The following is a 25621-nucleotide window of genomic DNA, read 5'->3' as shown; positions in this document are numbered from 1 at the left end:
TCAGCATCTTAGCATCTTAGGATCTTAGCGTCTTGCTGTTACTGAAACTTTATCAGATGTGTTCCTCACGTCCTGGTGTCCTGGTCTGACGTAGGACCGGGTCCTGTGGTACCACGGGCCTGGGGACACAGATGGTGGCTTTCCTGATCCTGGGCTTCAGGTCCAGACCCCTGGTTTACACCTTGACCCCCAGCTTCAGCACCGCCGAGAACACTGCCCGTGGAACGGGGGTGGGGGCCCCGCATCCCGCCCACATGGAACGGCCTGTGTCTGTCAGAGAGGCGTTGCTAGCGCTGGGCTGGGGGACACCCAGGTCACTGCAGCTCCATCTGCTTCTTCCTTTCCGCGTGGCAGATTTCTATCATCAACATGCTCCATGGTCACATGCCCTCCAGAAACCAAAGCCCCGCGTGTGACAGCTGAGTCCCAGCAGGGTGCTGGGTGCAGGAGCCAGGCGTAGGCTGCTGAGGGCCACCCGTGTGATTGCAGTCCAGGAAACGCAAAGACGCAAGGACAAGGCGGATGGGTGGAGGCCTGGGGGTGGGGGGTCGCGGGGCCAGAGGCGTCAGGGGCTCGGGGGTCTCAGCCTGGCTGCGGGAGCCCGACGCACACGGTGTGATTGACTGGATTGAGTCTGGGTGTGGGGGTTACACACTGGAGCTCTAGAAACGCGTGTGCTTCCTCCAGCTCACTGGGCAGACTTCCCCAGAGCGGCGGCTTCACCCGCCAGGGGCTGTTCTGAGCTGCAGACGCCTCCACGGAAGAGCCAGCTCCGTCCAGACACTGTGGACAGACACTGCCGCCCCACGTGGCTGGGGGAGGCTGCGAGCTGCGGTCCAGACGGTGTTCTCATTGGTGCCACCTGCAGAGAGAGAGGAGGAGTGCCTGCCGCTCGGGGAGGCTCCTGACACAATGAGCAGCCCGGAGGTCAGCCGGGCGGACTGAACGCAGAGCACACGGCGGGCGCCCACAGCCCCGGGGCAGGCATGGAGAAGTTTCAGGCTGCGATGCTGCTGGGGGCCGTCGGGGACGCACTGGGGTGCGGGCACGCCGCCAGGGAGAACAGCGGCTCGGGCGCCAGGGTCCAGGAGGAGCTGGGGAAAGGGGGGGTGCTGGATCACCTCCTGCTCTCGCCAGAGACATGGCCGGTGAGCGACAACACGATCATGCACATGTCCACGGCGGCGGCCCTCGTCACAGGTGAGGCTCTGCGGGGCGGGGGCGGGGGCGCCCCGGGGCGAGCAGCCGGCAGGCCGGGGGGTCCCCAGCAAACGGGGTGCGCCTCCGCTGCGTTCCAAGACAGCCTCTCGGGCGACACTGTCTCTGTACTCTGCTCACCTGCAGACTCGGGTTCTCAAACCAAGACTTTCCATTGTGTTTGTAAACGGTCCCTCGGCAGAGCCTGTGTATTCCAAGTTAAATGCAATCAGATGGCTCACTTTGGGCCTGTTTGGGAGGAAGCCTCAACTTCTCACTGTGAATAGTTAGCTTGCTTCTGAATTTATTTCAAAAAATATATAAAATAATAAGCCAGTTTGCAATTGGGCCGATTAAGATGATATTTGGGGGGAATTGCTTCTAAATTCCGATGAATTGTGGTTAAAATGCCATCTGCCAGAACAGGATTTAGCTTGGAGAGTTGCTGCAGATTCTCTGTTGTCCTAAGAAAATGCTATGAAGTTGGTTGGATTTGGAGGGGACAGAGTTTCCTTAGGTAGCAGGTTGATTTCAGAAATACATTTGTACTGAATTTCAGAAAAGCAGCGGGTGTCTGGGTGAGGCACAGCCTCCTTACAAGTAACTGCTGTTGAAAACCTGTCAGAGGGTGAGCACGTCACTGCAAAATTAGAACCTGAGGTGGTTCTGAGTGGCTGGAATGTGTGTGCTCACCCGCCGGCCGCGCCGGGAGCCATGTTTAGCTTGAATGTCACTGCACAGGAATGCCGTCTGCTCCAAATAGCGGACAGAGAACTAAGCCTCAGATAAGATAGTCTCACAGCAGGTTGACATGACAAGCCGTCCTTCTGAGTCTGCAGACTCTGAGATCCCGTGGTGGACTGGAGGGGGGGCAATTGTGAGGCTTCCGGGCAGGCTCTGGGCAGCCCCGTGCCCTCTGTGTCCCGTCCCTTCCTGTGGCGCCCACCTGGCTGAGTCCCCGGCATGTCTCCAGCCTGCATTACAGCCCCAGGACTCCAGGCGTTGCTCCTGTGGGAGCGTGCTCTCCCGGGTTGGAGCAAGTTACATCCCCTTGGCAGGAACAGGGCGGAATCCACCCGGGTGGAGCGTGTGGATCCGGAGCTGGGGGCAGCGGGCCCAGTTCTGATGGGCTCGGGCACAGCTGGACCCATGCCCTCTGGCCCATGGGTCACCGTGATACACTCAGGCAAGTCTGTGCCCCCAGAACGTGTTTTCACCCCCTGAATATCTAAGTTTAGTTTTCAAACAGCCCAACATTTTTCTTTAATAACAAACTGTAGCTTGTGTAAGGGGCATGGCAAATAGATGGTGAAACAATGGAAACAGTGACAGACTTTATTTTGGGGGGCTCCAAAGTCAATGCAGATGGTGACTGCAGCCATGAAATTAAAAGATACTTGCTCCTTGGAAGGAAAGCTATGACCAAGCTAGACAGCGTATTAAAAAGCAGAGACATTACTTTGCCTACAAAGGTTCATCTAGTCGAAAGCTATGGTTTTTCCAGAAGTCATGTATGGATGTGAGCGTTGGACCATAAAGAAAGCTGAGCACTGAAGAACTGGTGCTTTTGAACTGTGGTGTTGGAGAAGACTCTTGAGAGTCCCTTGGACTATAAGGAGATCCAACCAGTCTATCCTAAAGGAGATCAATCCTGGGTGTTCATTGGAAGGACCGATGCTGAAGCTGAAACTCCAGTACTTTGGCCACGTGATGCAAAGAGCTGACTCATTGGAAAAGACCCTGATGCTGGGAAAGATTGAGGGCAGGAGGAGAAGGGGACGACAGAGGATGAGATGGTTGGATGGCATCACCGACTCAATGGACATGAGTTTGAGTAAACTCCGCGAATTGGTGATGGGCAGGGAGGCCTGGTGTGCTGCAGTCCATGGGGTCGCAGAGAGTCGGACATGACTGAATGGACTGAATGGACTGACTGAGCCACGTGAGTCACGGTGCCAGTGGACCCTGACTGTGGGGCCTGTCTCACCGTGGGTGTTGTCATCGCATCCTCAGGTCACCCTTCAGGTCAACTTTATTACGGCAGATTACAGATAAAGGAACTGATTCAGAGGAGCTGTGTCATTGGCCCGGTGCTGCGGACAGAAGCCCGGCAGCCTTGAGCCTGCCTCTGGAGCCCCGAGCTCCCACCCAGGTCTGCAGGACCTGCGATGTTTCAGGGACCCGACAGGCAGGGGCTCCTCATGTGATTTCCAAAGACAAGCAGAGCTCACCGCCCCAGGAGTGTGGCTGTGGGCAGGGCCGGGCCCTGCGGAGCGGCGGGTGCGCCCACGCCATGTCCACTCAGCTGTGTCTCTGAGATGGGCAGCGCCGAGTAGAAGCGGGCGCTGACCGGGGCGTGGTGTCCAGGGCCCTGCAGGGCGGCAGAGCGGAGAGCCGTCCAGGCGCCACGATCCTCTCCCCTGCGCTGCCTGCGGTGACATTTGAAACGTCGTTATTACCAAGTGACTCCAGATCGGTCTCCTGCCTTCTCTCTGTCATGACTTTAGCTGGGAGGCTTACAGGGGGCTTTGTACGTGGATCTGTCGGGCGGGAGAGACAGGGAAGTGAGTTCAGTGGCCGAGTCAGCACGCAGAGGCGCTCGGGCCAGAGGGCGCGAGGGTCTGTGGCTCTGAATTCTGGATCAATTCACAGGATTTTGCTGCTGTTTTGCTTTTAAGGAACTTTTGTCCCTTCAAAAAGAATGTGATTCCAGAATAAAACGACTCATTTTAGGGGAGCCTAGAAGGGCCAGGCTTATTCAGCCTGGACTGAGACGGAGTTGACAGAGAACCTGGACTTGCCCCTTCCCAGCCAGGGTCACCCAACACCACGTGGTGTCACCCCACGTCGCCAGGGTCACCTAGCGTCACCTGGCATCACTGTCCGCAGGACAGGGGGGACTCACGCCCGCCAACCCGGACCCTGCCACACCCCCGCCCAGCTCAGAACTGAGGCAACATGGCAAAGCAGCGGCAGACCGCACCAGGCCGCTCCCCACTGCTGAGAGGTGGGGGTGGACAGGAGCCGCTCCTCCCGCAGCGCAGCCCCCAGAGCAGCGCTAGGACCCGCGGCCACACCCCCACCCTGCCTGGACTCGGGCGCCTGCCCTCCCCACCCGCTCGGGGCCGGAGGCGACCTGGGTTTCATGCCCACAGTGCTCTGTTGCCGGCTCTGCGCCCAGGGTGGGCGGGAGAGGGGCAGTGTCCTTCTGCACCCCCACGGTCCCCAGAGACGGGGCTTCGCCGGGAGGGCCACACGCAGCCCTGCACAGGCAGACTCGCTGGCAGGCGCGCCCTCTGCCTGCACCATCCCGTCTGTTCTCCGTGTGACCGGGCCCTGGGGCCCCAGCTTTGGAGGGTGTGTGGTCTCTGTCCACCATGCTGCGGACTCATTCAATGGCAGAAATGCTCAAAACCCATTCATGACCCCTCGCTGAGCCTACAGCAGGCAGATGGGGGCCTGACCCTGCAGTGGGGGCGCGTGAGGCCATCCAGACGCCGGTCAGCAAGGCCTCTGTGCCTGGCACCCCATCCTGGCGCCCTGAGATTCCAAGGACACGCTCGCCCCCATACCACCTTCCCGCGGGCTTGCAGTGGGGACGGGGCTGGGCGGGGGGGGGGACGGGGCTGGGCGGGGGGGGGCGTGGCTGCTTGGCTGGAGGGAGGAGTGGGCAGCTGGGGTGGGAGGTCGGCTCCGGGCGCCCTGGACCAAGGGCCTGAGGGCCGCGGAGCAGGTGGCTGTCAGGCCAGCGGGCCCCTCGTGGACAGATCCATCGGCTGTGCACGAAGACCTCGGGTATTTGTAGATTCTCATATGTAACAGCAACAAACCACAGCGTCTGAAATGAGCTGAAATCCAAAGCGCACTGCCTCTGTGGTCAGGTCTCTCCGGGGAGCTGGTCCCAGGGCCTCCCTCCTGTGGTGGGGCGGGCTGCATGCTGGGGGCTCCTCTGACCCCCCCTTCCTCCCCAGACTTCTGGTGCCTGGACGACCTCTACCGTGAGATGGTGCGGCGCTACGTGGACGTCCTGGAGAAGCTCCCGGAGCAGCGGGCAGACCCGGCCACCCTGGAGGGCTGCTCCCAGCTGAAGCCGGACAACTACCTCCTAGCGTGGCACACGCCGTTCAACGAGAAAGGTCAGGGGCTTTCCTCTCCCTGAGGAGGCGGGGCCGGAGGGCCTCTGGCACAGGGCCCGGTGTGCCACCCCCAGCTGGCCCCCCGGGGATCCGGCCCTGCCTGGGCGCCAGCCAGGGAGGCAGGCATCTCAGTCTCCATCCGTGGTTTGCTTTAAGGATAATCTCCCACTGCTTTCCTTTTAAATGTGAGTTTTTAGCCAAAAGACCAAGGAAAGCATATACCACCTGCAAAAATGTCTGTCTCTGTGATGACCTCGTGTGGGGTGATGCTGTCAGGCGGCCTCTCCCTCTAGGGCTCTGCGGCTGGAGTCCTGGACCCGTCCTCTGGGTTCACACCGAGGGCAGGCCTGTCCTCTGGGCTGATGCTGAAGGATACCATCAAGTCAAATGCTACTGGCAATTAAAGAAGCAGGAAATACGGTCCATAATAAAAAGAAATATCAGTAAATCAGAAATGACAAACTCTGACAGTCATTAGAGTTATCAGGTAAGGATATAAAATTGTGTGTGTTCTATACTTTTGAAAAGTTAAGTAGAGACAAGTAAGTATACAAAAGACCTACATCACAGCTCTAGAGAAAAACACTACAGTGTCTGAGTCTACAACTCACTGAGATTCACAGCAGATTAGACGTTTCAGAAGAAAAGACTAGTGAGCTTGAAAGGCGGAGCGATGGGAGCGATGGGAACTGTCCACAGTGGGACAGAGAGGAAAGAGCGCCGAAAGTGCGGGAGGGCGTCGGGGAGCCGCGGGACAGGTCCAAGCACTAGGTCCGTAAACGGGGGGAGAACGAACATCACGTGGGGAAGCTGTGGCCAGAATTTTCCAAAGTAGATTTTTAAAGAAGGGAACTCACACGCCCCAGAAACTCAATAAATTCCAAGCATAAGAAACAAACAAACGAAAACCTCCAGCAAGTCCCACAGCCTTCAAATCACTCAAAACTAGCAGCAAAGAAGGGGCGCGCCTCCCGCGTGGACCGCCAAGGTGGGGGCGGCGGGGAGAGACCCCCCACGGCGCTCAGGACTACACAGGTCACGCGGGCAGCACCAAGTCTGTGAAGGAAGCGGTCCTCACGGGGAGGCTGCCGACAGCGGCAGAGGCCCCCGTGCCAACCGCACAGAGCCCGCCGGGCAGCTGAGGCCAGGAGCCCGCCGGGCGCCCTCTCCTGCCTCAGACGCCGCTGCTGAGGCCGGGCAGGCAGGCCACGTGCTGGGAGAACCCACGCCGGGCACAAGTCTGTGAGGGATGCGAACCCCAAGGAGGTGAAGAACGCGGTTTTAAAAGTGATTTTGTTTCTTTCCTTATTTTTGCCAGTGCGGGGTCTCCGCCGCCCCGGGGGCTTTCTCCAGCCGGGGAGGGCGGGCACTGCCTCTCGCGGGGGCTCAGGGGCCTCTCCTGCTATGAGCACAGGCCCCGGGTGCTCGGGCCTCAGCAGCTGCGGCCGTGGCTCAGTCGTCACGGCTCCAGGCTCTGGGGCACAGGCTCAGTCGTGGTGGGGGGTGAGTTTAGTTTCTCCACGCCATGTGGGGTCTTCCCAGATCAGGGATCAAATCCATGTCTGCTGCATTGGCAGGTGGATTATTTACCACCGAGCCACCAGGGAAGCCCTAAGGAACTCTCAAAGCCTAATAATAAGGGACTTCCCTGCTGGTCCTGAGGTTACGAATCCGCCTGCCATTGAAGGAGACGTGGCTCAGATGTTAAGGGTCTGCCTGTAACACAGGAGACCCCGGTTTGATCCCTGGGTCGGGGAGATCCCCTGGAGAAGGAAATGGCAACCCACTCCAGTATTCTTTCCTGGAGAATCCAATGGATGGAGGGGCCTGGCGGGCTACAGTCCACGGGGCCGCAAAGAGTCGGTCACGACTGAATGACTTCACTTCTCTGCGGGGGATACCACATGCCGTGGAGCACTAAGCCCATAGCACAGCTACGTAACCCGAACGCTAGACCCTAGAAGCCACTGCAACATCTCGCAGCTCGAGAGCAGCCAGAGAAAGCTCACGTTCAGCGGCAAGGGCACACTGCAACCACGAGTGAGCAACTGATTAAAACCCTGATGGTAAGAAAAGCAACCCAGTGCAAAGACGGGAAAGCTACTTAAGCAAGCACTTCACCAGAGAAGACGTGTGAATGCCAAGGAAGCAACACCTGTTGTCACACAGTGACACAGAAGCCACGGTGAAAGGCCCCCAACCTCACAGGCTCACCCCCAGCCTCACAGGCTCACCCCCAGCCTCACAGGCTCGCCCCCAGCCTCACAGGCTCGCCCCCAACCTCACAGGCTCGCCCCCAGCCTCACAGGCTCACCCCCAGCCTCACAGGCTCACCCCCAGCCTCACAGGTGAGCTCACGTCGGCAGTGGTGTCTGGATGTGGCGGAGATTCCAGGGTGGGGGGTATCCAGCGATGTGGCCACTTCAGAAACTGGTCCAGCAGTTTCTTACAACACTGAACATTCATGCAACATATGAACTCAAGGTTCCTCTCAGAGATGTTTACCCAAGAGAAGAGGAAGCGTCTATCCACACGAGACTTGGTCATCAATGTTCATAGCACCTTTATTTGTATTAGCCTCAGACTGGAGACAACTCAAACGTGCATCAGTTGGAAGTGGACACACCAGCTGTGGTCCCTCCAGCCACACAACAGAGTCCAACTACGGAAACACAGCACGGACGAATCTCAGCCTAGTTACGCTGTGTGAAGGAAGCCAGGCAAAAAAGACTACTTTCTACATGATTCTGTTTATACACGCTTCTAGGAATGCAAACTAATCTGTGGTTGGTAAGAACAGCAGAAGGGGGCAGAAGCGCACTTTGGGGGCGACAGATACACGTGCGGTTTTTCTTTGGGTGCTGGTTTCCTGGGGGTAGCATGTCAACACAACACGCATTTGTTAAACACACACAGCCGACTGTCCATCAGCCGTACCTCAGAGCAGCAGCTTTCAGGACGAGGGGCGCACACGGCCCAGCGTACAGCGCGCACACAGCCTGGCTCCTGGTTTCCCGGTTGGAGCACATTGGGAGCGGCCCCCAGCCCAGCGGAAAGCCCGTCTTTCACGGCTGTGTGTGTTCCAACACGCGCCTCGACGCGGTTTCTTTCATCTCTCGTCTTTGTCAGGAATGTGGGCGGTTTCCCCGTCTCCGACTCACCGACGCTACGATAAACGTGGGCGCAGAGGCTGCTGTGAGTGTCCCGGTTAGGTGGGGTTACAGGCAGAGGTCTGAACGCAGCTTCCCCACGCAGGCTCGGGGTTCGGCGCTGCCACCAAGGCGATGTGCGTAGGGATGCGGTACTGGCAGCCGGAGCGGCTGGAGACGCTGGTGGAGGTCAGCGTGGAGTGCGGCAGGATGACGCACAACCACCCCACAGGTGACGCCGCCGCGGCTGCGGGCGGGGCTCGGGGTGACCGGGAGCCACGCGGGAGTGGCGGCCCGGCGGGGCGGGGTGGGGTGCCATCCTGGGCCGTCTGTCCCGCGCCCCAGGCTTCCTTGGGTCCCTGTGCACCGCCCTGTTTGCGTCGTACGCCATCCAGGGAAAGCAGCTGGAGCAGTGGGGGCGCGACATGCTTCGGACGGTGCCGCTGGCCGAGGAATACTGCAAGAAGACGATCCGGCACCTGGCGGGTGAGCTCCGTCCACACGCAGAGCGGCGTGGCCAGGCCCGGGGGGTGGCAGGCAGAGGGCACCATGAAGAAGGTCTGTGGTGCCACCTGGCCGGAGGGTCGGAGGCCCAGTGTGGGGACCCTCTCTGGGTTCTTGAGACGCGGGTTCCTCCCCACCCCGGCATCATCCATGAGCCAGTGCAGCTGTGCTAATGATTCAGAAAAGTCACCAGTGCCTCTGGGGCTTGGATGTCAGGCCATTAATTAGGAGCGATGAATGTCCTGTCTCCTGACATTGCAGGCACAGCATTGAGTTAATAAAAATATTCAGGTTCAGAATTTCCACGAGAAGCCACTTTGATCTTGCGATGGCTGCCTTAGTTCAGCACATCGTCAAGCATCCTTTCCCGTCTCCATCTTCCCTGCTAGTGTCTCAAAGCAGCTACCATGTGAACATTTTTTAATTTGGGGAGCCATCGCTAAAACCAGGTGCCAGGACCCTCTCCACCCCCGGCTGGGTGGGGGCACAGACTCTGCCTCTGGCCCTCCCCATCGCTGCCCACGGCACCCGGCTGGACAGTGGCACAGCCTGCTTACCTGCTCTTTGTGTTTAGAATACCAGGAGCACTGGTTTTACTTTGAGGCTAAGTGGCAGTTTTACCTGGAGGAGAGAAAAATCACTGAGGACACCGGCAACAAGGCCAGCTTTCCCGACCGCTACGACGCGGAGGAGCGGGACAAAGTAGGCTCCTGGGCCCGAGATGGGTGGGGTGGGAGAAGTGGGGTCCGCTGCCGGGGGTCCCAGGCCAAGTCCTGCCTACCGCCCCCACCTGTGGGGGACCAGGGAGGTGAGCTGAGGGAGCAGCTGCATTTGGGGGGCTGTGGGAGACTTCATGCAGGAAGCCCGTTTGAAATGGATACTGCTTTTATCTTTTCATCTTCTTGATTATAAGCACAATTTGTGCAAAAGTAGTCCATCTCACTTCATCTCTTCTGAAGACTAGGGATATAGGGTTGTCTAAGATGAATAAATTGGTGCAAACCAGCAGCATTCCCCATGCTGAGAAAACCCCTGAAGTGGCTGAAATCAGTGGGATCATGATTGGCAGCACAAGAGAAAGCCTGTGTAACTATAGCTTAACCAAGACAGGCATTTATTACCCTCACAGAAAGGGCATTCAGAGCTGGTCAGGAGTCTCTTGCAGTAGGAGAGGGTCTTCCTATTTGGCTGTTCTGCTAGTCTGAGAACTTGCCTCATAGTCCAAACTGGCTGCTCCCGCTCCAGCCAGCACACCTCTGTTCCAGGTGTCAGGAAGGAGTAGGGGAAGAAGAAGCATCCACCCTTCCCTTTTCAAGTGCTTCCTACTGCCCTTTCATTTATCTCTCATGGGTTCCCTGATGCAGAAAGACTCAGTCACGCTGTTTTTCCTGTGGAGACGCTGCTGCCTCAAACCGACCTGGCTTTGTTGCCAAGGTGCAGGAGTGTGACCTTCCCATGTCCATCTCCCTGGCTGTGTCTGGCCCCTGCCCCTTGTCAGTCTTCTCTCCCAGGCAGAGGGACCTGCTCTGAGCCCCCAGCTGCTTGAGCCACCGTTGCTGCCACCGTGTCCACTGCCTGGTCTGCAGCCCAGAAAACACACAGCACTCCCGCCCAGCCTTGCTTGTCCCCGTGCCCTGCGCAGGCCGCAGTGGCGTCCAGCCACAGCATTCCAGGCCCCTTGCCGGCCGTCTGCGCCACAAAATTCGCCACCTTTGTCTGCGGGACGGCCGGGGTGTGAGAGCCCTGGGAAGCAGCCCTTTCCTGCCCACTGTCCACCCGCAGCGGGGGCGGTGCCTGGACACAGGGGTGTCACATAAGTGCAGGGGTGGGCCAGGGAGCTGTGCTCTGAGGCACTCAGCGTCGCCCAGGCCAGGCCTCTGACCGGTGGTGCCTTCCCCAGACCTACAGGAAATGGAGCTCCGAGGGTCGGGGGGGCCGACGGGGCCACGACGCCCCCATGATCGCCTACGACGCCCTCCTGGGAGCCAAGGGCAGCTGGACGGAGCTGTGCCGCCGCGCCATGTTCCATGGAGGTGAGGGGCCACCCGCGGGCCTCCTGCTGGGTGGAGCACCCCCCTCCCCAGCACCAGAGGGCCACTCCGAGTGCCCAGGGGTGCCCAGCAGCACCTCCTGGGGCAGGAGGAGGGCAGAAGGGGGCAGCGACCTGGGGCCCGGGTAGGTAGGGAGGAGGAGGCTGGGAGGTGAGGTGAGCGGGTGGGGGGCACCGTGGGGACATCACCCCTTGGAGGCTGTCCCCTGAGTGATGGGCTCTGGGCTACAAGGACCTCTGCATGTCAGGGGGTCCAGCCGTCCCAGGAGTGGGAGGGGACACCCTGCCCCCTCACTGGGCTACCTCCAAAGTCAGGGCAGAGGCTGAGATGGCTCAGCCCCCTGGTGAGGGGATTCGGGGCCGGGGCCGGGGACCGCGGGGCAGCTCTGAGGGTCCCGCCTCTTCCAGGTGAGAGCGGGGCCACCGGGGCCATCGCCGGCTGCCTGTTTGGGCTGCTGCACGGCCTGGACGCTGTCCCCGCGGGCCTGTACCGTGAGCTGGAGCACCAGGAGGAGCTGAGGCGCCTGGGCGAGGCGCTGCACCGCCTGTCCACGCAGGAGAAGTAAAGCCTTCCCCTCCGGGGCCACACGCAGCCCCTGTGTCATCTTAACCCGCCCTCCCGGTTCCCAGGGCCTAACTGCTGCATAAAATACATTGTTTGTCCGATGAGCGTATTCTCCCTGCCCTGGCCAAGCCTCGTGCCTTACTGATGTCACTCTGCATCCGACAGCCTCAGACCTCCAAATACAAGGTCACGAAGGGCCTCTTGGACACTCGGTGTATTTTATTCTGTTGCAAAACTAACGCTCTCTGCTCACTGACTGGACAGCACTAACCGCGACGGCTCAGCTGGGACGGCGTTGGGCTGCAGGGCGTCCCGCAGGGCCGCTTTCTAGCTCTCAGCGGTGCCTGTTCACCCCACACACCTCTGGGTCCCTAGCCCCAGGGGGCAGCTGCTGCGTCTGCATCCTCGCCCGCGGCGCGTCCAGATGGAGAGGAAGAGTGCCCCCCACCTGAGCCCTCGGGGCGCCCCACGCGCTCGTCTAACCTCCAGCCCACGTGCTTAATGATGCCAGAGCTTAACAGCGACCCCTCTGGGAGAGACTAACAGAGGACGCCTAGAAACGGGGCTGCGTGCAGCCCCCGGGGCCGCCCTGCCCAGGCCCTCCCCCGAGGACAGAGCGGGGCCTGCTTCTCCCCGAGGACACTTGCTCTTGTTAAAAATAACCTTGACCACAGTCTTTGTGAAGCAGCGGCTGGTGTGAGCAGAACGGCGGGTGGCGGCTGACACGTAACACGCGCTTCGCGGGCTTGGCGGGCCCGTCCTGGGGCGGCAAGTCCCGTGGGGTGAAGGCTTGCTGCGGAGCGGTCAGGCGCATCCCCTCCAGACACGCGCGGCACTCACCCAGAGCCCCAGGCTGTGGCGACCGGGTGGGTGCGTTTCCCGCGGAGGCGGTCGGCCGGCCGCAGGCCCGCGGGGCCCCTGGCCGTGCTGACAAGCCCTTGGCCTCACGCGCATCCGCCCCGGGGGCTCCATGCTGCGGCTCTGAGCCCCCAAACTAACCTCACTGCTCAGGGCACTCACACTCGGCCGTCAGAGTCGGGGGGGGCAGGCGCCCCACCTCGCGGGTGCAGGCAGGGCTGGGGGTGCGGAGATTAACAGAGCCGTCTTCCAGGAACGGAAGCCAGCCGAGGTAAGTCGACCCTGGCCCAGGCGTGCAGGACATGTTGGGCTTCCATGCGGCCTCCGTGCTGCATGCCCGGCCCTCCCGTCAGAGCTGCGCCGCGGTGCCCAGGGGACTGGGAGCCGCTGGGCTGGAGCCGTGGGGCCTCCACCCTCCTGACGATGCAGGAGAACTAACCACCTCCTTGGGAATCAGGCAGTGAGTCTACTTACAGACTGATTATAAGTTAAAAGACACAGAGATTCTCAGGGTCATAAAATTAGAGTGAAATTCGTCCCCCCCCCCGCCACTTCCTTCTCCTATTCCAGGGAAATGCAAATCTTGAAAACAATCATAAAAGGAAAGAGAACCCCATCCCTACTCAGATGTTCTAAAATGTAATACATGCTGATGTCATTTACGTGCACATAACTTCAGAAACCCAGTCCCATAAACTGGGATGCGGGGCCCAGGATCCCTCGAACCCTCACCCAACTGGTGTCACCAGGGTTAGGGGTCACGGTTCCTACATGTCCTTCCAGAAGGCTCTGCACACATATAGTGAGGGTAAGTGGGGTGCCACACACGTGCATTTCTGTGATACCCACACACACGACTCCTCTCCACAAATAGGAATCACACATTACCTATGACTTGTTTTGGGCATTTTTCCCTTGACACTTTTCTGGACATTTTCCTATACCATCACAGACATCCCTCTCCATCTTTTCAGCTCTTGCCTGAAATTCCGTTGACCCGAATGCCATTGGCCATTTTCCTCCTGCATTTTGGTCCCGCAGCTGGTCAGGACGTGGGTGTGAGGGCTGCAGGTCCACACCCTGAGCCACGGCTTCAGGGAAAGGCCCTCCAACAAGCCGACCCCCACCCCAGGCCCTCCCCAGCCTCCCTGACCACTCCATGAGTTATGAACCCAGCACCCAGAGCAGACGGAGGGAAATACCAACCAGATGCCAACTGATGGAGCAGGAAATATCCAACCTTATGTTCCACCGAAACGTGGAATTTGAAAACTCCATCCCTGAGACTCACCCCGAAGGTGGGAGGGATTCTTGGGGCGACAGTGGGAGCACCATGACCACCTGGGTTAAGAGGCCCCCTGTGTTGACCTGTTCCCAGTGAAGAAGTGGAAATATGACGTGAGCACCCTGGCGTGGTGGGGGAATGTCAGCCTTGACCCTTCTGGGGGCTCCAGCGCCCAGCCACTCGCTTGGCCTCGGCTTCCCTGGACGGGGCTCAGGTTCCAGTGCCGAGCTGCAGACAAGGTGATGTCCAGGCCAGGCCCACGCCAGCTCCTTGGGCTTCTGCCCTCAACTGCCAGCCCCCCAGGACACGAGCAAGGAAACGCTGGCCGGCCAGAGCCTGACCACAGGGCAGCCCTGCAGCACAGGCAGCAGCAGGTCAGCCTCGACCCGGAGCCTCACCCACCCCGCCAGCACCCACGCGTCCCCCTGGCCCAAGGCGGTCTGCTTTCCCGGCCCTGGAAGGCCCCTGTCAAAGCCAGTGGCTCTCCTTCCCCCCATCCCATCCCATCTACTTTTTTAAGCACAAAATCGCAAACAGCTCAAGGAATCCATGTTCCCTTCACCCAGCTTCACCCACTGTTACTGTGCTCACGCTGGGCCCCATTTACTGCAGGGGCTTCTCTCCTCACGACACGCAGACACACGGAAACACAGACAGAGACACACACAGACACACAAAGAGACACACAGGCCCTCATAGAGACACAGACATACAGAGACACAGACACACACACAGACACACCAGCAGCAGTTGTCGCTAGGCATGATGGGTGCGTCCCCACGGCACTCTGCTATTTAAATCTCAGGTCCTGAAATAGTATCCAACCCTCAGGGCTCGAGACAGCCTGTGCCCAGGAGACCCTTATCTCAGGGGACGCGGGGGTGGGGCCGTCCAGTCGCTGCTCCCGGACACACGCTGCCTGCTCCCAGGCCAGGCCAGGCCCACGGGGAGGCAGAACAGGGGCCCTGGGGGGCGGCGTGGCCCCCGCAGGCGCTGGACGCCGCTGCCTTTTAGGACAAGGACCGGGTGGAGGACCCCGGCGTCTCGCCCACCTGTGATGGCCGCGGGGGCCCAGGCGGGACGCGGTGTCGCCGGTGGCGACTGGTGATCCTGTGTTTCAAGTGACCTCTCGGGAGCCTGAGTTCCTGACAGGACTGCATTGGGAATGTCTACTGCAGCCCTACTGATTACACTGGCCCCCGGGAGAAACGTGTTCCCCTCTCCTCCTGGGATGGGCTTGGTCACGCCCACCCCCGGGGGCTGGACACAAAGCCAGGGGCCGGCCAGTCCTCGGGGCAGCGCTGGGAGGACCCCTGTGATGGGCAGGCTGCAGAGGCCCCGAGGTGGGAGCCGGGATCCGGGGGCCGGGGGAGGGCCGGGGCAGCTGCTGCAGAGGACGCGGCCAGGATGGCTGCCCGCAAGCCCAGGACGCGCCCCCTCCTGTGGGCTCAGCTCTCAGCTTGGCCGCAGCCCCACCCGCTGTCTCTGCTTCCAGCCGTGGTCACTGCGCCCCCTTGGGGCTTGGTGCCTTCAGGGCTGGCTTGTCTGAGGAGGCTCGTTCCCCACATCAGGGTCCAAGGCTGGAGAGGCCCCACTCCACGAGGTTCTCACAGTGGGCCCTGGGCTGGCAGCCGCGTCCGCTCCGGGAACCTGAGGGAAATGCAAGTGTCGCGCCTGAGACCAGCTGCTCCGGGTTTTGGGGGCCGAGGCTAACGGGTGAAGTCGCGTTCTGTGCAGGGTAATGGCACCGCGGTGAACCCAGGGTTCCCAGGAGAGGTCCGCGGACGCGTCCAGCCCCCTCCGCCTGGACACGAGCAACTCTTAGCCTGAGATCCGCTCTCAGGCAGCGGGCGTGCGCCCGGCTCACCGAGGGGCCCGCGGCTGTCACACCGCCACGGAAGCCCCCCCAGTGGCCCTTTAAGAGAAGCTTGTGTGCAGCTTCTGAAAATAGAGCTCTCGCTTCTGCAAAAATAGTAGAAGGATGAGAAAGTGTGTTCACAGGCTTGCGTCCAGCCCGTTTTCGGTCTGTGTCTCTGCCCGCTGCGTCTCCAGCACTTTCCTGCCACTGACTTCTCCCCGCAGACTCAGAAGTGCTTGTTTCCAAGGCTCTGCCCGCTGCTCCCAACATCAGCCACTTAGCATGTATCCCGTGCCCTTACACAGCCCAGTAATCCTCGCCCTGTCCCGATCATCTCTGGGAATGAGCAGCCAGCGGGGGAGGGAGGGGCTGCCATTCTGGGCCCGTCTTTGCCAAACGACCACTGCAGAGGCTGGGGCCCCACCAGGGAGGAGGTTTCATCAGCACTCGGCCGACACGCTCAGGGGAAAGTGTCTGGTCTGGACGTGGGGCTGAGACCCCCACCCTAGGAATCCTGTAGAAGCACCGCCTGTCAGTGGCCAGGCTGGGGTGAAGGGACCTCAGGGACAGGGCTGCAGGGGATGGCTCAGGCCCCTCAGCCTTGGGGTTTCTCTGGGAGCGTTTCCAAGGGGATCAGGGGGGCGGGCCCTGGCGGTGACCTCAGCCCTCCTTCCTCCGTGCACAGCGAAGTCCACCCACTCCTGCTCTGGGGCCACCACTCCATCATCCCCGCCCCCCATCACTTCCACCCTAGTGAGACCGGAACCGAGTGTCCCCTGCCAGACCCTCCAGGGCCTGAGTGCCACTGTCCACAGTGGGCAGTCTCAGAGCTGCAGACGTTCCCCTGGGGCTGAGTCAGGGCACGGTGTGGTTAGAGGAACCCACAGAATCACAGAATATAACTCTTTATGCTTTTTCCTACCTTATGCAAACAAAGCTCAGTTCAGTCGCTCAGTCATGGACTGCAGCACACCAGGCTTCCCTGTCCATCTCCAACTCCCGGAGCTTACTTAAACTCATGTTCATCGAGTCAGTGATGCTATCCAACCATCTCATCCTCTGTCGCCCCCTTCTCCTCCCGCCTTCAATCTTTCCCAGCATCAAGGTCTTATCCAATGTTATGAGTCAGTTCTTTGCATCAGGTGGCCAAAGTATTGGAGTTTCAGTTTCAGCATCAGTCCTTCCAATGAATGTTCAGGACTGATTTCCTTTAGGATGGACTGGTTGGATCTCCTTGCAGTCCAAGGGACTCTCAAGAGTCTTTTCTCCAATACCACAGTTGAAAAGCATCAATTCTTCAGCGCTCAGCTTTCTTTATAGTCCAACTCTCGCATCCATACATGACTACTGGGAAAACCATAGCCTTGACTAGACGGATCTTTGTTGGCAGAGTAATGTCTCTACTTTTAAATATGCTCTCTAGGTTGGTTATAACTTTTCTCCCAAGGAGCAAGTGTCTTTTAATTTCATGGTTGCAGTCACCATCGGCAGTAATTTTGGAGCCCCCAAAATAAAGTCTCTCACTGTTTCCATGGTTTCCCCATCTATTTGCCATGAAGTGATAGGATCAGATGCCATGATCTTAGTTTTCTGAATGTTGAGCTTTAAGCCAACTTTTTCACTCTCCTCTTTCACTTTCATCAAGGAGCTCTTTAGTTCTTCTTCGCTTTCTGCCATTAGGGTGGTGTCTGAGGTTATTGATATTTCTCCTGGCAATCTTGATTCCAGCTTGTGCTTCATCCAGACTGCCATTTTGCATGATGTACTCTGCATATAAGTTAAATAGGCAGGGTGACAATATACAGCCTTGACGTACTCCTTTTCCTATTTGGAACCAGTCTGTTGTTACATGTCCAGTTCTAACTGTTGCTTCCTGACCTGGATACAGATTTCTCAGGAGGCACGTCAGGTGATCTGGTATTCCCATCTCTTTCAGAATTTTCCAGAATTTGTTGTGATCCACACAGTCAAAGGCTTTGGCATAGTCAATAAAGCTGAAGTAGATCTTTTTCTGGAACTCTCGTGCTTTTTCGATGATACAACGGATGTTGGCAATTTGATCTCTGATTCCTCTGCCTTTTCTAAATCCAGCTTGAACATCTGGAAGTTCACGGTTCACGTACTGTTGGAGCCTGGCTTGGAGAATTTTGAGCATTACTTTACTAGCATGTGAGATGAGCGCAATTGTGCGGTAGTTTGAGCATTCTTTGGCATTGCCTTTCTTTGGGATTGGAATGAAAACTGACCTTTTCCAGTCCTGTGGCCACTGCTGAGTTTTCCAGATTTGCTGGCATATTGAGTGCAGCACTTTCACAGCATCATCTTTTAGGATTTGAAATAGCTCAACTGGAATTCTATCACCTCCACTAGCTTTGTTCGTAGTGATGCTTCCTAAGGCCCACTTGACTTCACATTCCAGGATGTCTGGCTCTAGGTGAGTGATCACACCATCATGATTATCTGGGTTGTGAAGATCTTTTTTGTACAGTTCTTCTGTGTATTCTTGTCACGTCTTCTTAATATCTTCTGCTTCTGTTAGGTCCATACCATTTCTGTCCTTTATAGAGTCCATCTTTGCATGAAATGTTCCCTTGGTATCTCTAATTTTCTTGAAGAGATCTCTAGTCTTTCCCATTCTGTTGTTTTTCTCTATTTCTTTGCATTGATCACTAAGGAAGGCTTTCTTATCTCTCCTTGCTATTCTTTGGAACTCTGCATTCAAATGGGTATATCTTTCCATTTCTCCTTTGCCTTTAGCTTCAAACAGGAAGGCTCGCATTAAAAACATGTGAACACCGCAGGGGCAAGCAGTTTTCCAAAGTGCTCTCTCCAAGCTCAGCAGAGGGCCTGGGTCAGAACAATGACCAGTTAACAGAAAGGGACACAGTGGCCCAGAGAGGCGTGGGCGACCCTGACTCTCCGAGCAGAAGCAGGGACAACTAGAAGCCAAGCCCGTCGGCACCCAGGCCCCATTCCTGGGCTTCTTGGGGTGTTTTAAATGGGATCGTCTCATAAGAAATGATGTACAGGCTCACCCTAGAAAAACGATGATAAAATCTGTGACGATTCATTCTTTCCCTGCAGCCCCAGGAGCAGCAAGGTTTGCAACGACAAAACGCCCATCGACGTCCAAGCCCTGAAAAAGAAGGTCGGCCGGGTGACGTGCAACCCGGCGGCCCGCGCCGTCCTCAGCAGCCTGCTGCTATACTTGACCGACCGCGAGAACGCGCCCCCGGGGCCTCCGGCCGCGCGGAGGGGGGAGGGCGCGGCGAGCCGGGCCCCCGAGCCCCAGAACGCCCAGCGGCGGCCCACGCGCTTCCAGCTGCTCCAGGCCAGGTTCATGGGCAGCGGCCGGGAGCCCCGCCTCAAGAGGACCCGGGAGGTGGGGCGGCTGATCTTCAAGGACAAGCAGGGCCCTGGCAGGAGCCTGGTGGCGGCCACCATCCACAAGCTGCTGGAGAAGGCCGGGGAGGCGGCCGGCCGCCCGGCCCCCGGCCGGGAGCTGCCGGGCCGCCAGAAGCCGCGGGCCCTCCCGGCTGGGAGGAGCTCGGTGAAGAGCATCCTGAAGGTGTTCCTGGCCGCGGAGGAGAAGCAGGCCGCGGAGCAGCCTCCCGCGGAGCCGCCCGCAGGCGCCCGGGGCCCGGCCGCGAAGGCGAAGGCGGGCGGCGGGCGAAACGCGGCGCTGGCCAGGCTGCGTGAGAAGTTCGCGCGGAGCGGCGGCTCGTGCGCGGAGGCCGGCCTCCTGCCGCGGCGCGCGGACGAGCGCGCGAAGAAGCGCCCGCCGCGGAGGCCGCTGCACCGGCCGGAGCCGCGCGTGTGCCGCGTGGCCACCCTGGCCAGCAGCTGTCTCCGCGCGCCGCCCGCCCGCCTCCTGGCCTGCTCCACCGAGCCCGCGCTGCCCTTCAGCGTCGCCACCGTGGTCTGCGGGCCCCGGAGCTGGCTGTCTCACGGCACCCGAGTCACCCACACGGGCGTGGGCCCTGCGCCCCGAGGGGAGACGGGCACCTCCGCCTACGCGGCAGAGACCCCCGGCGGGAGCAGAGAGCCGGGGAGGCGGCCCCCGCAGCCCTCCACGCCCCGGCTTGCAGCTTCCAGGGATGGCCTGGAGACAGGGCTCCCAGGTGTGGGGCCCCAGTATGTCCCCGGGGCAGCCCCCGCTGCCGCCTCCCCCAGGGGCGAAGCCCGTCCTGGCGGCAAGCCTGCGAGCTCTGCGCTGGAACTAGCCAGCCCAGGTTGTCCGGGAGCTGCTCAGGGGACCAGGGAAGCAAGCCTGGGGCCGAGGCCAGGACTCGCTGGAGGTGGTGCGGGGGCTGGCCCCGAGGTGACCCTGACCGTCTGCAGCTCAGAGGACGAGATGGACACGGCGAGTGTGGACTTGATGCCGGAGCCCCTCTTCGCTGTCCAGGAGAGTTTCCCAGAAGAGAAGGTGCCGGGACACATCCCCCCACTGGCCGCGCTCAGCGCACCCTCTGCCCGCGCTGCGCGGCGCACACAGCCGGCCATGGAGCCCCCGCAGGTCACGGTCAGACTCCCGGTGGTCCACACGATGCCACCCCCTCCCGCCACCCCGCAAAGGGCGTCAGGAGACCAAGGCTGGGGTCCTCTGGGCAGGGACAGTGCGACTGGAAACCCAGGCACCCCACATCCCCCCATGGCCGAGAGCGGGAGCTGGGGCACTCCGCCACCGGGACCAAGCCTGGCCGCCTGGCCGCCGCAAGGCCCAGGGGCAGAGCTGAGGCTCGCGGCCCCACGCGGTACCGCTGGCTGCGGTCCAGACGTCCCCGCGGCCGTCCCCACGACAGAACCACAGAACAGCTCCCTGGGAGGAAAGGACGCCAGACCGGGGCCTGGGGCCTCACACTGGCTCCTAAAGCCCAAGGACATTCGTGGGGAGGACGTGTCCCTCCTGAGTTCTGAGCCGCCTTGGCCATCAGAACTGCAGGAACGGCTGCACGGCACTGCCAGCGCCTCAGGGAACAATCGGAGGGGCCACATGGGCTCTGCACCCGGCGGTCAGAAAGCGCTGGCGCCCAAGGCTCCAGACAGCAGGAGCGGGACGTGTGGCCCCACATGGCCAGCGGCACCGGCTGGGGCTGGGACAAGGCCCAAGAGCCAGAGCCCTGTGGACAGGAGCTCCCCGAGTGAGCAGGAAGGACGTGGGGGGCCCCTGCCACCCCTGGAGTCAGCCTGGCACGTGCCGAGAGCTGCAGGGAGCGCCGGCTGTGATCTTGGTGAGAAGAGAGCCTCCTCTTCAAATGAACAGACACCGCCCGGTGTCAGAGCCCCCAGGCAGGCGCCGGCCGGCAGGGCCTCCCGGAGTCCCTCAGCCCCGGGGCCAGGTGATGCCCCGAGCCCCAGAAACGGGGCAGCTGGGCAGTGGGGGGATGGGGGGGCTGGGCGGCCCGCAGGCCCGGGTCTCGTGGGTGTCTTGGCCGAGGAGGCTGCTCGCCAGCCCGGCGGCCACAGCACGGCCTTGGGGTCCCTGCCTGGCGCCCCTCAGGAGGCCCCCGGCGCGCCGTCCCTGGCCGTCCAGCCCTGCCTGGTGGCTCCGGGTGAACTGGCCGCAGGTGATGTGGCCACAGGCGGGGTGAAGGTGGTGGCAGGAGGCAGAGTCCCAGGCACCGCGCGGCCGAGCCCTCGGGGGGACAGCCCGGAGCCCCCAAGTCCAGTCCTGGGCCTGCTGGTGCCATGGGGGAGCCATGGGGCAGGGACTCCGAGGCCACAGCTTCCTGAGAAGCAGCAGGCGGAGGGCAGGACGGGCCTCTCGTCCAGTGAACACCTTCCCCTCGGTGCCAGGCCTTCCGGCCAGCCCGCTCCCTCGTCCACCGCAGCACGTGGGCCACGGGGGCACAGGGCGGCTCCGAAGCACCCTGACCTCCAGGCTTCCGGGCAAGTTGTGGGAGGGGAGAGGGCCCGCCTGGGCACGGGAGAAAGTCACCGTGGGCGAGACGAGGGGTCCCCAGGGGCTGTGAGTCGGGATGGTTCTGGAAGGAAGGGAGAAGGCCTTCGGGGCGAGAGGCCTGGCTCACGGGGGGCCAGGGATGCTGGGAGCCGGCCCGGGGAGGAGGCAGCCCCAGAGGAGGCTCCAGACAGGCATGCTGGGAGGAGCCCACAGAGCCCACAGCGCCCGCGGAGGCAGCAGGCGGGGCACGCGAAGGTTCCCCCGGAGGAGTGGAGGGCCCCGGCTGTGAAGAGCCAAGCCCCGCTCCCCTCGCGGAGCCCCGTGCTCCCAGCACAGGCCCAGGAGAGCCAGACGGTGCCCCCCAGCTCAGCACGGCCCGCGAGTGGCTCGGGGGGAGTGACACACGCTGCGGGCAGAAATGAGGTGCCCCAGGTTCCAGCCCCCAGAGGTGCCCAGGGGGGCCCCCGATCACTACTAGGAGAGGGGCAGAGTCCAGCAGCCCCCAGCATCCAGAAAGGGCAGAGTCCAGCGGCCCCTCGCCCCCGGGAGGGGCAGAGTCCAGCAGCCCCCAGCCCTCGGGAGAGGGAGATCCAGGCACCCTCCAGCATCCAGAAGGGGCAGAGTTTGGCAGCCCCCAGCCTCAGGAAGGGGCAGAGCTGGGCACCCTCCAGTATGCAGGAGGAGCAGAGCCAGGCAGCCCCCAGCCCCCAAAAGGAGCCGAGCCAGGCGGCCCCCAGCCCCCAGGAGGGGGAGATCCAGGCACCCTCCAGCATCCAGAAGGGGCAGACCTGGCTGTCCCCCAGTCATAGGAAGGGGCAGAGCCGGGCACCCTCCAATATCCAGGAGGGGCGGAGCCAGGCGGCCCCCAGCCCCCAGAAGGAGCCGAGCCAGGCGGCCCCCAGCCCCCGGGAGGGGGAGATCCAGGCACCCTCCAGCATCCAGAAGGGGCAGACCTGGCTGTCCCCCAGTCTTAGGAAGGGGCAGAGCCGGGCACCCTCCAATATCCAGGAGGGGCAGAGCCAGGCGGCCCCCAGCCCCCAGGAGGGGGAGATCCAGGCACTCTCCAGCATCCAGAAGGGGCAGAATCCGGCAGCCCCCAGCCTCTGGCCAGCTCAAGGTTCTGCAGTGCCCACACCCAAGCTGGGGAGCAGCCTTGCGCCCCGTGTCCCTGCCCAGGAGGGGCCCCCAGATGCCCCCGGGGTGGGGAGCGGCAGGCGGGGGCCACACCTGGCCAAGTACAGAGCCCAGAGCTTCAGCGACGAGAGGTCCTTTGAGCTGTCCTTTCGGCCGACCATCCTCAGGGCCAGCGACAAGTACAGGCCTCCAAAGTGACCCTGAGTGGAGTCAGGGGCCCAGGCCTCACTGGGGTCGGGGCACGGCCGCTCCAGCCCCCCAGCCTGGCCAGAGCCCACAGACCCGGGGAGTCCGTCCTGGTGGACACTGACTGTCAGAGCTGTGAAAAGGCCATTCTAGGTGCTGCTTCCAGGTGCAGGACTCCAAGGGCGCTTTCCTTCAGGACCTGCTGAGGAAAGGGGCCATCACGTCATCTGCCCCACCGCCGTCAGAGCAGCGTCTGCGGGCCTGTGAGTCCTGCTGGGGCCGGGATGGGTGCAGGCAAGTGACAGACCGAGGGCGCTGGCCGCGGGGCCGCCCACCTCCAGGAGCCGGGTCAGAGGAGGCGTGCGCCGGGCCTGGGGGCGGCCTCCCTGAGCTGCAGACCCCGCAGGCCCCTTGGCAGAGGCATGGAGAGCCCGGCAGAGCCCCCGGCCTGACCCCTCTGGCCTCGACCCAGCTGCTCACGGCCAGTGCCTTGGCTGGGGCTGGGGGTGCGCGCCCCCTACTGCGCCTGGCGGCACCATCTGATTTATCCTTTTTATTGATTTATACTTTGGTCCACAAAGGATTGGAGGCAACGGTTGGCAAAGACAGACGGAGGAGATAAAAACACTGTGTACATTGGGTGTTCCCTTTTTAAAACGAGAAGTAGAAGGGGTTTGTTGCATTTTTAAACAGACCAGAACGTCCACTGAGATGCAGCCAGTGGTGCCCCTTCGAGTCGTGGAAACATGACCTGAACCCCTCACCCGACCCCGAGCCTGTGACCCGAGGGGCCACCTTCCGCGGTCCCCACTGCCGGCTGCACTGTCCTCCCAGCACCCTGGCTCAGCGACCCCCCAGAAAAGAACAGAGACTCCCGATGACTTGCTAGAGTCAGTGTTCACCTGGTCCTGGAGACCCGCAAAGACTTCTTGGGGGTCAGTGTTCACCCAGTCCTGGAGACCCCCGAGGACTTGCTGGGGTCAGTGTTCACCTGGTCCTGGAGACCCCCGAGGACTTGCTGGGGTCAGTGTTCACCCAGTCCTGGAGACCCCCGAGGACTTGCTGGGGTCAGTGTTCACCTGGTCCTGGAGACCCCCGAGGACTTGCTGGGGTCAGTGTTCACCCAGTCCTGGAGACCCCCGAGGACTTGCTGGGGTCAGTGTTCACCTGGTCCTGGAGACCCCCGAGGACTTGCTGGGGTCAGTGTTCACCCAGTCCTGGAGACCCCCGAGGACTTGCTGGGGTCAGTGTTCACCTGGTCCTGGAGACCCCCGAGGACTTGCTGGGGTCAGTGTTCACCTGGTCCTGGAGACCCCCGAGGACTTGCTGGGGTCAGTGTTCACCCAGTCCTGGAGACCCCCGAGGACTTGCTGGGGTCAGTGTTCACCTGGTCCTGGAGACCCCCGAGGACTTCCTGGGGGTCAGTGTTCACCTGGTCCTGGAGACCCTCGAGGACTTGCTGGGGTCAGTGTTCACCTGGTCCTGGAGACCCTCGAGGACTTCCTGGGGGTCAGTGTTCACCTGGTCCTGGAGACCCCCGAGGACTTGCTGGGGTCAGTGTTCACCTGGTCCTGGAGACCCCCGAGGACTTCCGGGGGTCAGTGTTCACCTGGTCCTGGAGACCCCCGAGGATTTGCTGGGGGTCAGTGCTCACCTGGCCCTGGACCACCAGGTCCTTCGAGCGTGGCTGGTGGGGGAAGTGTTCGCACTGCAAGGGTGGTGTCTTGTCTACAGAAGAAAGACCCTGGAGACCCCTGGGCTGAAGTAACAGTTGCTGCAGTGGGTGGGTGGGTGGGTAGGCGGCCGACATTTATAGCCACGTTTTAGTTGACGTGCCCTTTCTTACATTTAAGTAGCTAGCCTTTCACCTTGATGCAGTACTTTCAGGCTCTGACTGTTTACAGACCCGTCTGTGAGCCCCACGTGCGTATGCGCGTGTTGCTCATGGAGAAGACGCTGTTGCCGGAATCACGGGAGTGCGTTTTTATTTCAGGTGTCCCGTCGGGAACAGCATCACTCAGGAGTTTACGAATTCAGCGTCGTGTATTTGTGTAGCGAGGTCATGATTTTTTAAATATTTGATTACATATTAAATTAACCCTCAGCTGTTGATTCAATGATCCTTGTTTTATCCTCCTTTGTATATAAGTAAACTCTAAAGTAATCCATTAGGCAAGAATTAACTAAATACATTTTGTGGTATTCTTTCCTTTGAATTTCTACTAACTTTATTCAGCTGGAAATCACCTTGAGAAAGGAAATAAACGTGTGGCTCGTCACACACCTGGTCCTCGCCTCTGACGGCTGTGGGGGAGGCAGGTCTCAAGTCAGGAAGCAGGAGCAGAGGCTTCGCAGGGGGGCCCCGGGGGTTTGGACGAGGCCAGCAGCCCTCCCGGGACTCACCGGTGCCCAGTGGGCTGGGCAGAGCCGCCAGGAGAGGAAGGGCTGCCCATGGGAAGCGGGGGCCGGGGGAGGCAGTGGCCACTTCCCCGGGACGTCCAGGGAGGCTGCAGTGCCCAGAGCAGGGCCTGCGGGCAGCACCAGGGCGGGCAGGGAGGCCACCAGTGGGAGCCTGGGCCTGGCGCTCCAGAGCCCAGCGCTGCTTGTGTGGGGGCGGCCCTGTGTCCAGCCTCTCCTGACACGCTCCTTGGCGCCTGGAGACACAGGAGTCGGGGTCCCCATGTCCCCCTCCTTCTGCCCAGGAAGGACTTCTCAGACGAGCAGGTATGAGCATCCCCGAGGACTGGCCTGGCTCAGGGGGTGCCCCCAGGATACCCAGTGTGTGGATCCACCTGCA

The 25621-nt window shown here is 60.9% G+C and overlaps 1 protein-coding gene across 9 annotated transcripts; it reads left to right on the top strand.

Annotated features, from left to right (window-relative positions):
• Positions 1-854: 854 nt before the first annotated feature.
• On the top strand, positions 855-24941 carry ADPRHL1 (ADP-ribosylhydrolase like 1). 9 transcript variants are annotated; one of them, XM_081551563.1, is made up of 10 exons: positions 855-1200; positions 5169-5333; positions 8589-8714; positions 8828-8968; positions 9561-9688; positions 10887-11019; positions 11445-11598; positions 18687-23939; positions 23985-24159; positions 24427-24941. In XM_081551563.1, exons 1-8 carry the CDS (start codon positions 987-989, stop codon positions 22834-22836), a joined length of 5211 nt encoding a protein of 1736 aa, XP_081407689.1. In that variant the 5' UTR covers positions 855-986; the 3' UTR covers positions 22837-23939; positions 23985-24159; positions 24427-24941. The 9 variants fall into 9 exon arrangements, with proteins under 9 accessions (XP_081407689.1, XP_081407685.1, XP_081407687.1 ...); XM_081551559.1 differs by having other exon boundaries at positions 18687-23851; positions 24073-24941; XM_081551561.1 differs by lacking the exon at positions 23985-24159 and having other exon boundaries at positions 18687-23895; positions 24205-24941.
• Positions 24942-25621: the final 680 nt, after the last annotated feature.

Source organism: Giraffa tippelskirchi, chromosome 12, assembly GCF_054371585.1.
Source record: "Giraffa tippelskirchi isolate mGirTip1 chromosome 12, T2T-mGirTip1v1.2.pri, whole genome shotgun sequence".
NCBI classification, from domain to species: Eukaryota; Metazoa; Chordata; class Mammalia; order Artiodactyla; family Giraffidae; genus Giraffa; species Giraffa tippelskirchi.
The sequence above is the reverse complement of the archived record's forward strand: the minus strand, read 5'-3'. Positions and strand labels throughout refer to the sequence as shown.